This window comes from Asterias amurensis, chromosome 3, assembly GCF_032118995.1.
Source record: "Asterias amurensis chromosome 3, ASM3211899v1".
In the NCBI taxonomy this organism is placed as follows: Eukaryota; Metazoa; Echinodermata; class Asteroidea; order Forcipulatida; family Asteriidae; genus Asterias; species Asterias amurensis.
In genome coordinates, this window is record NC_092650.1 from 25,712,522 (window position 1) to 25,726,279 (window position 13,758).

The 13,758-nt window shown below is 40.6% G+C and overlaps 1 protein-coding gene across 2 annotated transcripts; it reads left to right on the plus strand.

The window, feature by feature from the left end:
* LOC139935456 (uncharacterized) lies at positions 1-12,498 on the plus strand. Of its 2 annotated transcripts, none has more exons than XM_071930075.1 (3): positions 1-92; positions 4,160-4,358; positions 6,510-12,498. In XM_071930075.1, the coding sequence occupies exons 2-3, from the start codon at positions 4,205-4,207 to the stop codon at positions 10,001-10,003; spliced, it is 3,648 nt and encodes a 1,215-aa protein (XP_071786176.1). In that variant the 5' UTR covers positions 1-92; positions 4,160-4,204; the 3' UTR covers positions 10,004-12,498. The 2 variants fall into 2 exon arrangements, with proteins under 2 accessions (XP_071786176.1, XP_071786177.1); XM_071930076.1 differs by lacking the exon at positions 1-92 and adding an exon at positions 3,458-3,489.
* The last annotated feature ends 1,260 nt before the right edge of the window (positions 12,499-13,758 follow it).

Sequence of the window (13,758 nt, forward strand, 5' to 3'; positions counted from 1 at the left end):
ATGCCCGCTATATACGCAACAACAGGAGGAATCCGTGTATAATCTGAGATGTATTTTCCGTTAAAAAACGGCTTATGATCTGTTCATTTCAGGTGAGTGTGGTGTTGTTACATTCCATGTTAACTAGTGATCAATTGTAGCGTCGAAAATTGGTGTTAGTAGAGTTTTCATTCGTGCTATTTTAATAACAAAATCGTCATTCGAAGAAGCATACGTTCTTACGTTACCAACCAAACCAGTTGCTGAGAAAGTGTGTACACGTACGTGATGGCTGACGCGTACATGATGATGATGTGTGTACATGTACGTGCGTAAAATGTACGGATAACTTTCCGTATGGCGCCACCACCTTTTCACTCATTTTTACAAAAAGGGATATATCAATCAGGTAAATTAGATACTATATTATTTTATTTCGAATGAAAAAGTGGTGGCGCCATACGGAAACTTTTCCAAATGTACATTTGTTTCTAATGTAGTCGGGCCTGTTACTGTGTTAGTTGACGTAACCCTCCTCCCGACGGCCGCCAGGCCAGACCCAGAGGGTAACGAGATTCTCTCGAGTGGGAAATGACAATTTGAATCTGGTCCAAAAACACAACAGTCCCAACACGTACAATTTACAATGACGATACTATAATTTCGACAGCTAGTCACCAGATTTGCCCAATTTTTCCCACTTTCAGAAATCGTGACACAAATTCTAATGACTAAGAAGGGCACGAACTAAATCCTCAATGTCTTATATGAACACTTAACCATCATTGAGAAAATATTTTTGAAAAGAAGGACAAAATTTTACCAGATCCGGAGCGAATTCCCAGGTTAATATTTTGAACCTGTTGCATCACTTTGCAAACGTTTTATTTGTTGGTTGGGACTACACCAGGAAGTGCGTGCGAGGTGTTCGTACGCTGCCCGCCTTTCACTCATAATATAGCGCACATGCACTGCAGCACTGCCTTGTATTGTAACACCCTTTCACAAAATGGTTTAGTCCAACCAGTAAATAAAACGTTTGCAGAGCGATGCGACATGTTCAAAATATAAACCAGGGAATTCGCTCCGGGATCTGGTAGGTATTTTCTCAATGGTGTTTTGAGTGTTCATTAGACTTTGAGGATTAAGTTTGCGCCCTTAGAATTTGTGTCATGATTTTTTGAAAGTGGTAAAAATGGGGCAAATCTGGTGACAAGCTGTCGAAATAATACGTGTTGGACCAGATTGTCATTTGCTGCTTGAGAGAATCTCGTAACCTTCTGGCCTGGCGACCGTCGGGAGGAGGGTTATCGCAACAATTACAGGCCTGTGAAATCTCCTCTTGAAAGTGGATTTCCCAATTTCATTTTCCAATTGCGCGTTTTTCTTGCAAGCTACGCTTTTTTCCTGTTTCTTTTATTTTTATTATTATTTTTTATACCCGAGTTAGTTGACAAGTAGCTGAATAGATGTAGATCAATCACGTTCCTTTTAATTGGGTTAACATGTGAGTTGGGGGCTAGATCCAATTAAATTGTCTGCGTTGGTCTTTCATTGGAGTCGTTGTTGTTAATGTTTTTGTTTAATGCGTGTCCATTAGTACATGTACTTCAATATCATTGTTCCCTTGCACCAATAGAGGGTGCTTTTACTAAAAGCTGTATTACAAGCCAACACCTTGAGACAAGAATAGTCACACATGGTTTTCCGACAAGATGTAAATTGTGTGTGTGTATTTGTGCAACAAGTAAATAATTTGGCAGTTGATGCGGGCGCATCGTGCTTGTGGAATTACTCTAAGGAATGCTACAAAAATATCTTGAAAATGAGGATACACAACACATTGTTACATATATAAGAATTGTTGCCTATGTTTCTGTGAATGTTTTGTCTACTCTGCAGTTTAAAGCCTTTTAACTTTTATAGTGCTGGCCTAAAATCAGGACAAGTTTCCCGATGGCCCAAAATCCAGACAATGGTTTTCTGTTGTTTTTCTCACAATGTTTTATACCATCAACCTCTCCCCATTACTCGTCACCAAGAAAGGTTTTCAGGGGTTGCCCTTAACTTTTTTTTCAACTGGCCAGCAGGACCAGTTGGCTTGATTTTTCACTGGTCCGCCAGGTTTTTGACTGGTCCGTCAATTTTTTATGCTATTTTTTTTAAAACTAATAGTATTCTGTTGTATACCAACTGCTCGATTTTCGATCGTCGCTATTTCAAAATTCAACATGATTTGCAACGTCAACTTAACTGCACTGGAAGCCATACTTTATTTATGTGTACCAAGTTATTGTGTTCGTAAAGGATAATTAATTTGAGAGTATTTTTTCTTTAAAAATGTAATAACAATAGCGTTATTAAAATTAATTTAAAAACAGGTCAAATTATTTGTCAGAGCAAAATGATCTTTATTTAGGTATTTTTTTTTTAGTCCACGGTTTATTGTAAGCACTCATCATAAAAGTATTCCTAAGTAAGAAGAACTTTTTTATGAAGAAAAAAAAATAGTGTTTTTACTATAAAAACACCCCAAAAAACACTTTAAAACCGACTGTTAAAATATCATTAACTTTTTATGTACTGCCTTCAAATCTACTGTGGGGGAGGGTTACGTGCGATCGCTCAAGTTATTTTATCATGTATAAACATTGCCTATTATTGTAGTTTTAATAAGTATTCATAAACATAATACATCGTACCGAAGTTCCCAAAATCTTCCCACTTTCGTCCAGAAAAACCCCCAACAAAAAGTAGACATCAAAAAAGTCCATGAAGAAGCATACGAGTTTGACGGTATTTTTTTCAATTATGTGTATGGAATGGTCGGTGCCGGCGTCTGTTTTGTGAACAAAATTTTCATTTAAAAAACGTTTTTAAAAGCAGCAAAAACAACTGCGCCTTTGTTTAACACATGATTGCATTCTAGAACCCAAGTCTTTCTTGAAATCAACCCGCAAAAAAACCCAAACAACCGTGCATTATATGTGACCAATAAAACCATGGATAAACTAGATCGCCCACCAATCGCCCGCAAAAAAAAACAAGCCCCAAATAACAACAAAATTACCCAAAATCAGGACGGAAGAACTTTACTAAACACAATTAAATACTCCTTTTTGCTCATCCAGAGTATCCTAACTTGGTAATTTTTGTTGAATGAAGCCTCACCGTCTCGCTCGTTTTTCGTAAACACGCTAGACTCTTATTCCCACACGGAAATCTGCTCCGTTGACCGACCATGCTGCTGACAGAATGTGTTTTGCTTTGTGGTCTTCTGTCAAGGCGATTGAAGCTAGTTTTGTAAGCTATTGCGTACTTTCACCAATAGAGGGCGTCTATTCCCACGCTATCGAATATTCTGAAACGCCCTCTAGCGTTCAGTATTTCTTACACTTTCTGCCACACGTGAACTAATACGAAGACTATAAGCCTTTGCGTTGCATGATGGGATTTTGCGCTGTGTATGCGCGATCGTCGGAAGTTTGCCAGCGTTCAGCGGCACTTCGAGTAATTTTTATTATATTTTATCCAAACCTTGAGTGAATGTTTTTACATTTTATTCGAGCCTGAAAATAGTTTAAAAATTGTCATAGTTCTGTAGTACCGCTGCCGATATTTTTGACTGGTCAGCCGGACCAGTTGGCAAGGTGTTTCAGCTGGTCCGCCGCGATTTCTACTGGCATTTGGCCAACGGACCTGCGTTAAGGTCGAACCCTGGTTTTTATGCTAATAATTATTTTGAGTAATTACCAATAGTGTCCACTGCCTTTAAAGCCATTGGACACTTTCGGTAAACTGTATTGTCCAAGGCCCACACTTCGTGTATCCCAACTTATAAAATAACAAACCTGTGAAAATTTAGGCTCAATCGGTCATCGGTGTCGGGAGAAAACAACGGAAAAACCCACCCTTGTTGTTTCCGCGCGTTTCGCCGTCTCATGACATGTGTTAAAATAAATCCGTAATTCTCGTAAACGAGAATTTATATTGTTTTGCTGTTTTCTCAAAAAGTAAAGCATTTCATGGAATAATATTTCAAGAGAAGTCTTTCACCATTGCCTTCTGTAAACCCTGTAAGTAATTTGTAAATCTGTGAACTTTTTTTTTTTTTTTCTGAACCTAAAGGGTCCAATGGCTTTAAGTCTTTTGAATGTTATTTGCCTACCTATACATACAGCCATGAAGGAGCCTCGGAACCATTCATCAGTCTTCCTTTAGCATCATGGAAGCATCTTCAGTCCCCTCCTTGTCAGTCATTGTTGAGGGAGTGCTGCCTGAGCTCACAGATGAAGATGTGGGGAGAGTTGGAGCCACACAGACAGTCTGCACCCAAAGCCCTGGCAGCGCTGAAGGCATTCACAAAGTGTCTTCTAAAGGTATGCATGTATATTATAAGTCAAATCTCTGATGTGTGTTTTCAAGTCTAAAGGCCGGTCACACAGGCCCCGATAACGAGAACGAAAACGAGAACGATAAAAATGCACACTCGCGATTGGTTGAATTGCTCTGCGCAGAATACGCCCATGCTCATCAACCAATCGAGGGCGTGCATTTTTATCGTTATCGTTTTCGTTCTTGTTATCGGGGCCTGTGTGACCGGGCCTTCAGGGCAACTTTAAATGTAATTGTTCCACGCTGTGACGGGGTCCACGGTGTTTTGTACAGTCACCTGAGGGGGTGCCATTGGCCCCCGAGGGTACAAAACCCATGGACCCCCGCCGCAGCCTGCAACAATTGTGTTGTTATACCTTGGTCACAATTATTGTTCCTCTTCTGAAAGTTCGGTTGTCATCTTCAAACATTTACAATGGAGTATGCAGTGGTATTAAAAGCAGATGAACAGTTGTTCAAATACTTTTAGAAACAATCCCTCACTGTTCCCTCGAACCCAGGGTCGTTTTGTACAAAGCCCTGGAAATTTACCAACGGTGGGATAAATCATGGAAATGAACACCATTAAACAAAACTCATGTTGCCCTCTGTGCTTTGCGTTATGTGTAGAGCGCATCCTTAGCCATGGAACATTATACAATTGTTGCACACTGTGATGGGGTCCATGGTGTTTTGTACACCCGAGGGGGATAATAACACCGAGGGTGCCATTTTCCCCCCGAGGGTGTACAAAACCCATGGACCCCCCACAGCGTGCAACAATTGTTTTGTTATACCTTGGTAACATGATTATTCCTCTTCTCAGAGTTATGTTGTCATCTTCAAGCATTATAACGGCAATGTATGCATAGTTTAATAAGCAGACAAACTGTTGTTCAAATAAGAAACCATTCTTGCTGTTCCCTCGAAACCGCACAGTTTCATACTAAGCGCTGGAAATCGACCAATGGTGGGAACGATCAAGTTGATGTACACCGGTTCACATCACTCATGTTACCCGCCGTGACGGCAGCCGTGGTACATGCGTATTTGTTGCATGGCACGTGATTGGTTCTCAACCAATCAAACTTCACAATTTGTTACCCGAGGTATAAATGTATAACAACCTTTTTTGTATCACATCAAACAATTTTTTAAAGAGGCATAACAAACACTGTCGTTAAAGTGTCTATATTAAGGTCTTTTTTCTAACACAAAACACAATGTGCACAGATTAACATTAAACTTACACAGTTTAAAGATAATGATAGTTGAAAGTTTGCCTTACATATTTTACTTACTGGGGTGCTGCAGTTTTTAAGAAACAAGTAAAACTATGTTTTACATTTAACTTACACCGTTTGAAGATTATGATAGTAGTAAGCATACTGTACCTTGAAATATTAGTTGCTGAAGTGCTGTATTTTTTTGAGAAATGGGTAAAATAATGTCATGATAAATTACGTTTTTACATGCCAAAATAATTTTCATCTCATGATCATTGAGACAAAAAATTATTTCATGTTGTTTGTTCTTTACACGCTATTCTATTCCGATGGAGAAGTGGCCAGGAGTGTGACCAATCGTGGGCCAAACGTGGGAGGATCTCCATTAGTGTGGTTAGGTCGGGGTGAGATCTCCTACGAAGGTCGGGGAGCTGCAAGCTCTCCCCACGTTTATTTTGTCGTGGCCAACAATAAGCAGGGAAAAGTTGTATTGGAAACGGCATTATCGTACAAGCAGTGCGGTAGAATCTTGGTGAGACCTCTGTGGTCGTAATAAAAATGCAGCACCATTGGCAACCATTTCAAAGTAGAAATACTTGGTCTGTATTGGTCTTGGTGCAATCATCAGTAATCTTCGTGGCAGTGAGTCAGAAACACTTTTAACATAGAAGCAGTAAAGTTGGGCGGAGTCTTCAATTTGCCAAACTGCTGGATTTTGACCGAAATCATACCCTGACTTGATAATTTTTTGAGATCGGGGTGATTGGCATGATCTCTGTAAGGTCGTAGTTCTGTGTGAACTTGATATTACTAAGATGCAATCAGTCTGGATGCAATTGCTGCTGTAACTAACATGAATTTTGCATGAGAGCAAGTTTTTCAAAGTTTTTGTATATATTAATTATATTGGATATTTCTTTTTTTCTTTAGGCGACAAATCATCGACACCTCTGGATTCTCATTGTTTGAAGGTAACGTTTAACTCAGAGAGCCCAACCTGCAAAGATGACTTCAGACACGGCAAGCAAGAATCTCTACCGAAACAAAGTCAAGCCCCTGATGCCACACCCAGTAAAGATGACGTCCTGTCGGTTGTTATTCAGAAACTGACTGAGCTAGTGAATGACAGCAATAAGAAGAGGTCCAGAAGGAGTTCCTTATCAAATAGCTGCTGCAATGTGAGACGTGCAGGGTCCCCTGAGCGAGCCGATTCACTTCACAAGTGTCGGAACTGTCCCTGTCTTTTCACTCTGAACGAGAAGCAGCAAATTAGCAAAGAGAAGCCACTTTGTAATTGTTGTGAGAAATCAAAACAGGCAAGAACGATTCTACCAAGGGATGTTGAGGCGGAGACAGATGTGGGATGCTCTTCCCAGCAACCAGCAAAAATAAACTGTGAGCTGTGTAGCCATATCGCCGACAGCTACGTCAATCTGCTCTACCATCTCTCCGAACACAAGGATGCCAAGATCTTCAAATGTAAACTCTGTGATTTCTTCACCACCGTCCAATCACGCATAGTCTCACATGCAAGTGTTCACAACGCCACTCATGTCTACAAGTGCAGCAGCTGCCCCTTCGTAACAGGCAAGCTCACCATCCTCCAGAGACATATGAAAAATCACAATAGGGTGAATGAGCTACTTCTCAAGTGCTCTGAGTGCGGCTTCTCATGTCGGTGTGAAGACGCTCTTCGGAATCACATGTGGGAACACGTCCCAGCTGACCTTCACACTAGCAGCAGAACACCCAACAAGAACCCCAAAGAAGTGGTCCCCATGCCAGGACCTCTAACAGCATCCAACCATTGCAGTACCGCGACTCCAGACCCTGCCAAAGTTCTGCCGTCACAGACAACTGTCAGTGAACAGTCATATATCTTCAAGTGTCTGCTTTGTGGGTATCTTTGTGACAGGCTGGCCACCCTCAAAGCCCATGCCTGGCGCCATGCAGGAGAGACTGGATGCTCTTACCCTATTGTGGATGAGAACGATTCTCTACATCAGAGTTTGACCAAACCATGCTTGACTGAAACCCCCTTAGAATCAAAACGTCTTCCTAAGGAGATTGAAAGCTGTTCCATGGTCCACGGTGAAGACCATACACAACGAAATGAGGAAAGTTGCGCTAGGGAAACATCAAGACCTTCCTGTGGGTGTGGCATTTCTTTGATGACGGGACAAAGGGAGACATCAAGCTGTCGCTGTGTTGGAATCAACATCCCACCATCTTCTCTACCACTGATAACAGATTTCCTCTCCCATAAGAAATGTGAGAACTCAGCTGGGAAAACATCATCCAAGTGCGACGTATTCACCAAAGATTTGGCCAGCATCGAAGTAAGTTCCAACCCAGCATGTGTAGGTGAAACTCAACTAACGTCTTGCCACAGTAACTGTGCTGAGACAGTACAACAACTAGACAGCTCAGGTTCGACTTCCGATGATACCGCAGACCCTTGTGTATCTGAAGATAGTCAAGAAAAACGCCAGGTGTCGCAGCATGATCCTCAGGTGCTTTTCATTGATCCAGACATTCCAATTCCTGAACCAGCTGCCAATGTTGAGGCAATCACAGAACAATATCCGGAAAATAGCCCAAAACAAATATCAGAGATTTATGAAGATGCATTCATCCCTGCCCATAGTTCTATGAAGATGCCTATTTCATTTTCTTTCCACAAGTCATCTTATGCTTCAGAAATTTATCAAGTAAATGACAAAAACTCTAAAAGTTTTGGAAACAAATCAGGAAGTCAACAGGAGTCTGGAACAACTTCTTCATTTAGTGACGGCAGTAAAAGTCCACTAGCACTTAGAGAACATGTTGATGCTGCTTGCAGCATGATGGCATTAACTCGTCCGGAACTTTATGCAGGAAGCATAAACACAGTGTCTTACACTAATAGTCCTGGCCACAAAAGAGTCTCGGAGAAGGTGTCAGTTTTATCTCAGGGATCAAATTTAAGTTTGACTGTAAATAAATTACAGCAGAAGATAGATTCTCAGCAAGAATGCAACAAAGAAGTAGACATACCTGGAGAGGTTGTTAAGGTTGAGGGAGAGAATGCAACAAAATGCTCTGAGGCTGGACATCCAATCCTAAAACAGAGTGAGTCAATTCAAGATCAACAAACCCTTAAAGTTTCTGATAGCACCGTTAAGAGGAAACAGAGTTTCGGACATGAATGTCCCAAAGGAACAAAGAGGGTCTGCTTGTTAGAGCACGCAGATTCTGACAGTCAGCAAAACTGTCCCAGTGTGCAAGACGATTCATCAGAAAATGTTGCTTCATGTCATCCAGACTCCGAGGAAGACAGTGTTATGAAGTTCTTCATGAGTGTCATTGAAGACAGCCCTGAGCCTTTCCAGTGTAAGTTGTGTACCAAGACGTATGGAGACTATCCCTCCTTGAAGCAGCATTTACAGACTCACTTGGTGCACAGCTCCTTCCGCTGCCCCCTCTGCAAGGATTGCGTTGAGTCTTTGGAAAGCCTCAAGTGCCACATTCAGGAGCATTACAATGAATCATACAGCTGCCCAGAATGCCCTGCCTTCTTCTTTTGCAAGAGCGACTTACAATCGCACAGGGAGTCCCACAGAGTGGTGAAGGAGTATAAATGCGACATGTGTGACGCGACCTTCTCAGGCCAGGTTGAGTTTATCGAGCACCAAAAAGCAGTCCACAGTGAGAGGACACTGGTAAATTGTACACACTGCCAGGAGAAGTTTGGTAATACAAACACATTACTGCTGCATTCGCTGAGCTGTGGTATGCGTAAGAGGCGATACTGCAAAGAGTGCAGCTTCTCTTCAGATACAGCCCAAGGTCTTCAAAACCACGTGAGGGACTCCCACTCTAGGGCCAAATTCTACAAATGCACTCTCTGTTCTTACAAATCCAGCGCCAAGAATGGAATCAAGAACCACATGAAGTTCCATGCCACTGAGAGGCCCTACAAGTGCGACTTGTGTAGCTTCATGGGTGCCTATCCACAGAGCCTGCGTTCGCATATGAGGATGCATAACCAGCCAGACTGGCGCCCCGATTGTCTTCCGTCCGAGCTTCCTGAGCAGTACAAGTGTAAATTTTGCCTCTACACCTGTAACTATCTCCCGTCTCTCAAGTCTCACATGTGGCGTCACGCCAGTGATCCAAACTACAGCTACAAGGATGACCAGGACGAAGATGCGGACCAACAGACTTTAGAGTGCAGCACTGTCCTAAATCTGGAAGAGCATATCCCACAACAAGGTACGTCATCGCAAACCACCTCGACCACATGCGGTCAGGGGTCAGAGGGGAAGGGTAACAGGGTGACCTTTTGCTGCCAGGAGTGTGGTTTTCAAAGCACAGACAGAAACAAGTTGGTTGATCATCTGAAGGTCCATCTTACTCAGGAAGTATTGCCCTCACTAGAGTAGACTTACAACTGACATCCGTAAGCAGGGTATGTAGATAAAATTACACATCGCAGAGGATTGGAAAAAAAAAGGAAAAGCAAAGTGCCAAATATTAACAGTATACAATAAAGGGTTTGGTTTGGGTACGTAGGTCACAAAACACAATTTCCACAGATTTAAATAAAACCTAAACAGTTTGAAGATAAAAATGGTAGAACAGTAGAAAGCTAGGCTACAATGTAGGTGCTGTAGTTTTTTTAGAAATGGCAATTTTTTTTTTAGCATGTACATGTACATGGACAACGTACTTACAAGTATTTAAAAACCAGTACCGTAAGGCCTACATTGTTCGACTCATTTCTCAAAAATTACTCGTACAGCACCTCAGCGAGTTAAATTTTAAGGGAAGTTTTCCACCAACATATCTTCAACAGTGTTAGTAAGTTAGTGTAAATCTGTGGTAATTGTGTTTTGTGTCCTACAGAAAGTACCCAAGCCCTTTAAGTAGAAGAACTGTGTGTATAAATTATAATTAATAACATTTTTTGTTTACTGCCAAAATTGCTAAAACAATATTTATGGACATTGCATGCGAGTACATGTTAATTTGATACAAAAATCAAGTTTTTTTTTCTTGCACAAGTTACTTTTAGTGAGTTAAGTACATGTACATGTATACATGTAATGGGGCTGTGTTTAACGACACTGGACCCTGTATTGTCAAAGGCCAGTCTTCTCACAGCGTGTATCTCAACATTATGCATACAATAACAAACCTGTGAAAATTTGAGCTCAATTGGTCGTCAGCGTTGCGAGAAAGTAATGCAAGGATAAAAGACTCCTGTCACACCAAGAAGCTTGATTTCGAGACCTCAAAAGCTAATTGGGGTCTCAATATAAACTTTGTGGAAAATTACTTTCCCGAAAACTACGTTACTTCAGAGGGAGCCGTTTTTCACAATGTTTTATACTTTCAACCTCTCCCCATTACTTATTACCAAATAAGGTTTGATGCTAAGATTTATTTTGAGTAATGGCCAATAGTGTCCAATGCCTTTAAGAGAGTGGCGTCAGACCTCCCTATATACTATTGGTAATTACTAAAAACCTTACTTGGTAACGAGTAATGGTGAGAGGTTGATAGTATAAAACTTTGTGAGGAACGGCTCCCTCTAAAGTGACATAGTTTTCTAGGAAGAAGTAATTTTCCACAAATTTGATTTCAAGACCTCAAGTTTAGAATTTGAGCTTTCGAAATCAAGCATCTGAAAGCACACAACTGACAACTTTGTGTGACAAGTGTGTTTTTTTCTTTCATAGTTGTATGTATCTCGCAACTCTATCAACTGATCAAGCTAAAATTTTTCACAGGTTTGTTATTCTATGCATTTTGAGATACACCAAGTGAGAAGACTGGTCTTTGACAATTACCAATAGGGTTCATTGTCTTTTGAAAATGCATGCACATGGTGGTGGCTGCACACTGTTACAATTTTGTGAAAAAAATTCTCCGGAGAAACATGCCTCAGACTTGGGCCCAACTTCTTAGCGGCCGATTTTGTGTTTACTGTGCGATTTCCATTTCAAAGCGCTGCTAACCGTAAGCAAACGAAAAGGGATGTTAACCTTTCGGTGCTTACCGCACAAAAATAAATGACGCACAATGCAAACCCATGGTAAACGCGCAATATGATGGCTGCTCAATTTTTCTGCTAACACCTTAGCAAATTGTTCTGCTACAGTGTACTGTAAGCACTGAAATTTGCTTACCGCTAAGCAGCGCTATGGATTGGGCCCAGTTCTCCTCGAGTCAAATTGTGTAGACTGAGAGGGTGCTGTGGTACATGTACATACCATGTATACAATCACACTTTGCAACTACATGTACATGTAGATACTTCACATAGGTACATTGTACATAAAAACCCGTTCATACTTGAGCAATTTAGCAAGGGTGCCTTGTTAAATTATAGCATGGAGGCAACAATTCACCAAATGTACCTAGTAAGAAAGCCAAAACAATTTCTGTTCAGTCCAGGGTCCCAAGTTAAATCTTGTCTCGAAACACATAGGAAATACAAGGTCTGTCAGTCTATTTAGGATTGTTCAGCTTGCTGAAGAATTGTGATATTATGTCGTTGCACTGATGCAAGTATTTTATAATTTTCAAAGTATATTTGTTGTTGTTGCATTTTTCAAAATTGCCAAAGAATTGAAATTTTTAAATGGAGAAAAGGGTATATTTGTATTGATTCTATGCCCTATAACTTTAATAAGGATCTGAGAATGGGGTTATAAAATTATACTGACATCTGTAACTTTTAATAAGGGAATAAAACGCGCTTAACGAATAGTACGCTTAAACCCGGCAGGGTCGGCGGCCGTGTGATAAAGGCCCGAGCTAAAGGCGAGGGCCTTTATCACACGGCAATGACCCTACAAGGTTTTAAACGGACGTTGAAGAACGAATCACTACAGTGCTCTTTTGTTCCCGTTCGTAAATGCCCTTTAGTTAAAGGAACATGTTGCCTTGGATCGGTCGAGTTGGTCTTTGAAAAGCGTTTTGTAACCGTTTGTGCATATGGTTCGAAAGATGTTGTAAAAGTAGAATACAATGATCTACACAAATAATATGCCTCGAAATTGCGTGGTTTTCTTTTTACCTCGTCCAATAACACGGTCGGCCATTTATGGGAGTCAAAATTTTGACTCCCATAAATGACCGACCGTGATGGTTCGCGACGTAAAAAGTAAACCGTAGAGTTTTGAGTGATACTTGTGTGGATCATTATATTTTACTTTTAAAACATCTTTCTAACCATATGCACTTCATAACAAACGGTTTCAAACGCATTTATAGACCAACTCGTCCGATCCAAGGCAACGTGTTCCTTTAAAAAACGTAAACAAATACAGTTATAAAATAGGCACTTTTACAATTGAAAAATTCGAAGTTTGAATTTGTTTCTCCAAAACTTTGTGAAGAATCTGTTCGAGGTGCGTGGGTTGTGTGTACGTGCGCGCGCTTAGATTACACGCTGATAGCTATGTTTTGCGCATCCTGCGTGACAATCTTGTGCGCACGACACGCGGAAGCCAGCTCAGTGTACATGAACAGAGCTCCAGTGTGCATTAACAAAAGTTTTATGCACACCCATGTGACGCGCTCTCCACCATCAGGAGTAGAGAAACTGTCTGGGGTATTTATGAATTACTATAAAATGTTTATTTTTTGCTGTTTTCTAATTCCTTATTGGTAGTAAAGTATCACCGCTCCCTCCATATTTGACAGTATTCATAAATGTTAATTACTGAAATTGTTGCAAAATTTGTAATTGAAATAATTGTATTACTAGCATTGTGTTGTCATCATTGTGAGGTTTATCCAATACTCATTTAAAAATGTGCCATGAACATTCGGACAAATTATTAATGAAACTATTTGCCCTTCGTGGGAGTCAAAAATTTGACTCCCATAAATGGCCGACCGTGTTAGTCGACCAGGAAAAAGCAGAACCATGCAATTTCAAGTGATCCTTTTTTTGATAATTATATTCTAGTTTTATTAAAATATCTTTCTTCTTGCATAACAAGTGGCTACAAACACTTTTGAGTTGTGGGATGGGAAGGGCGCATTTTGTGCACAGGTCTTTGGCAGAGTTTCCACCTATCTAAAAGATTGTTATTGTAGTCTTTGTGTTAGTTACTTTTTTCATTTGTTTTAATGTTTGATTCTATTTGTTTTTTTCTCCTTGCAACTTTGAAAGTTAGTCCCA

Bases quoted from the DNA above. Each gene is read 5' to 3' on its own strand.
- LOC139935456 (XM_071930075.1), top strand. From the start codon at position 4,205: ATGGAAGCATCTTCAGTCCCCTCCTTGTCAGTCATTGTTGAGGGAGTG. The intron at 4,359-6,509 runs GTATGCATGTAT...TTTTTTCTTTAG, and splicing joins TCACAAAGTGTCTTCTAAAG to GCGACAAATCATCGACACCT.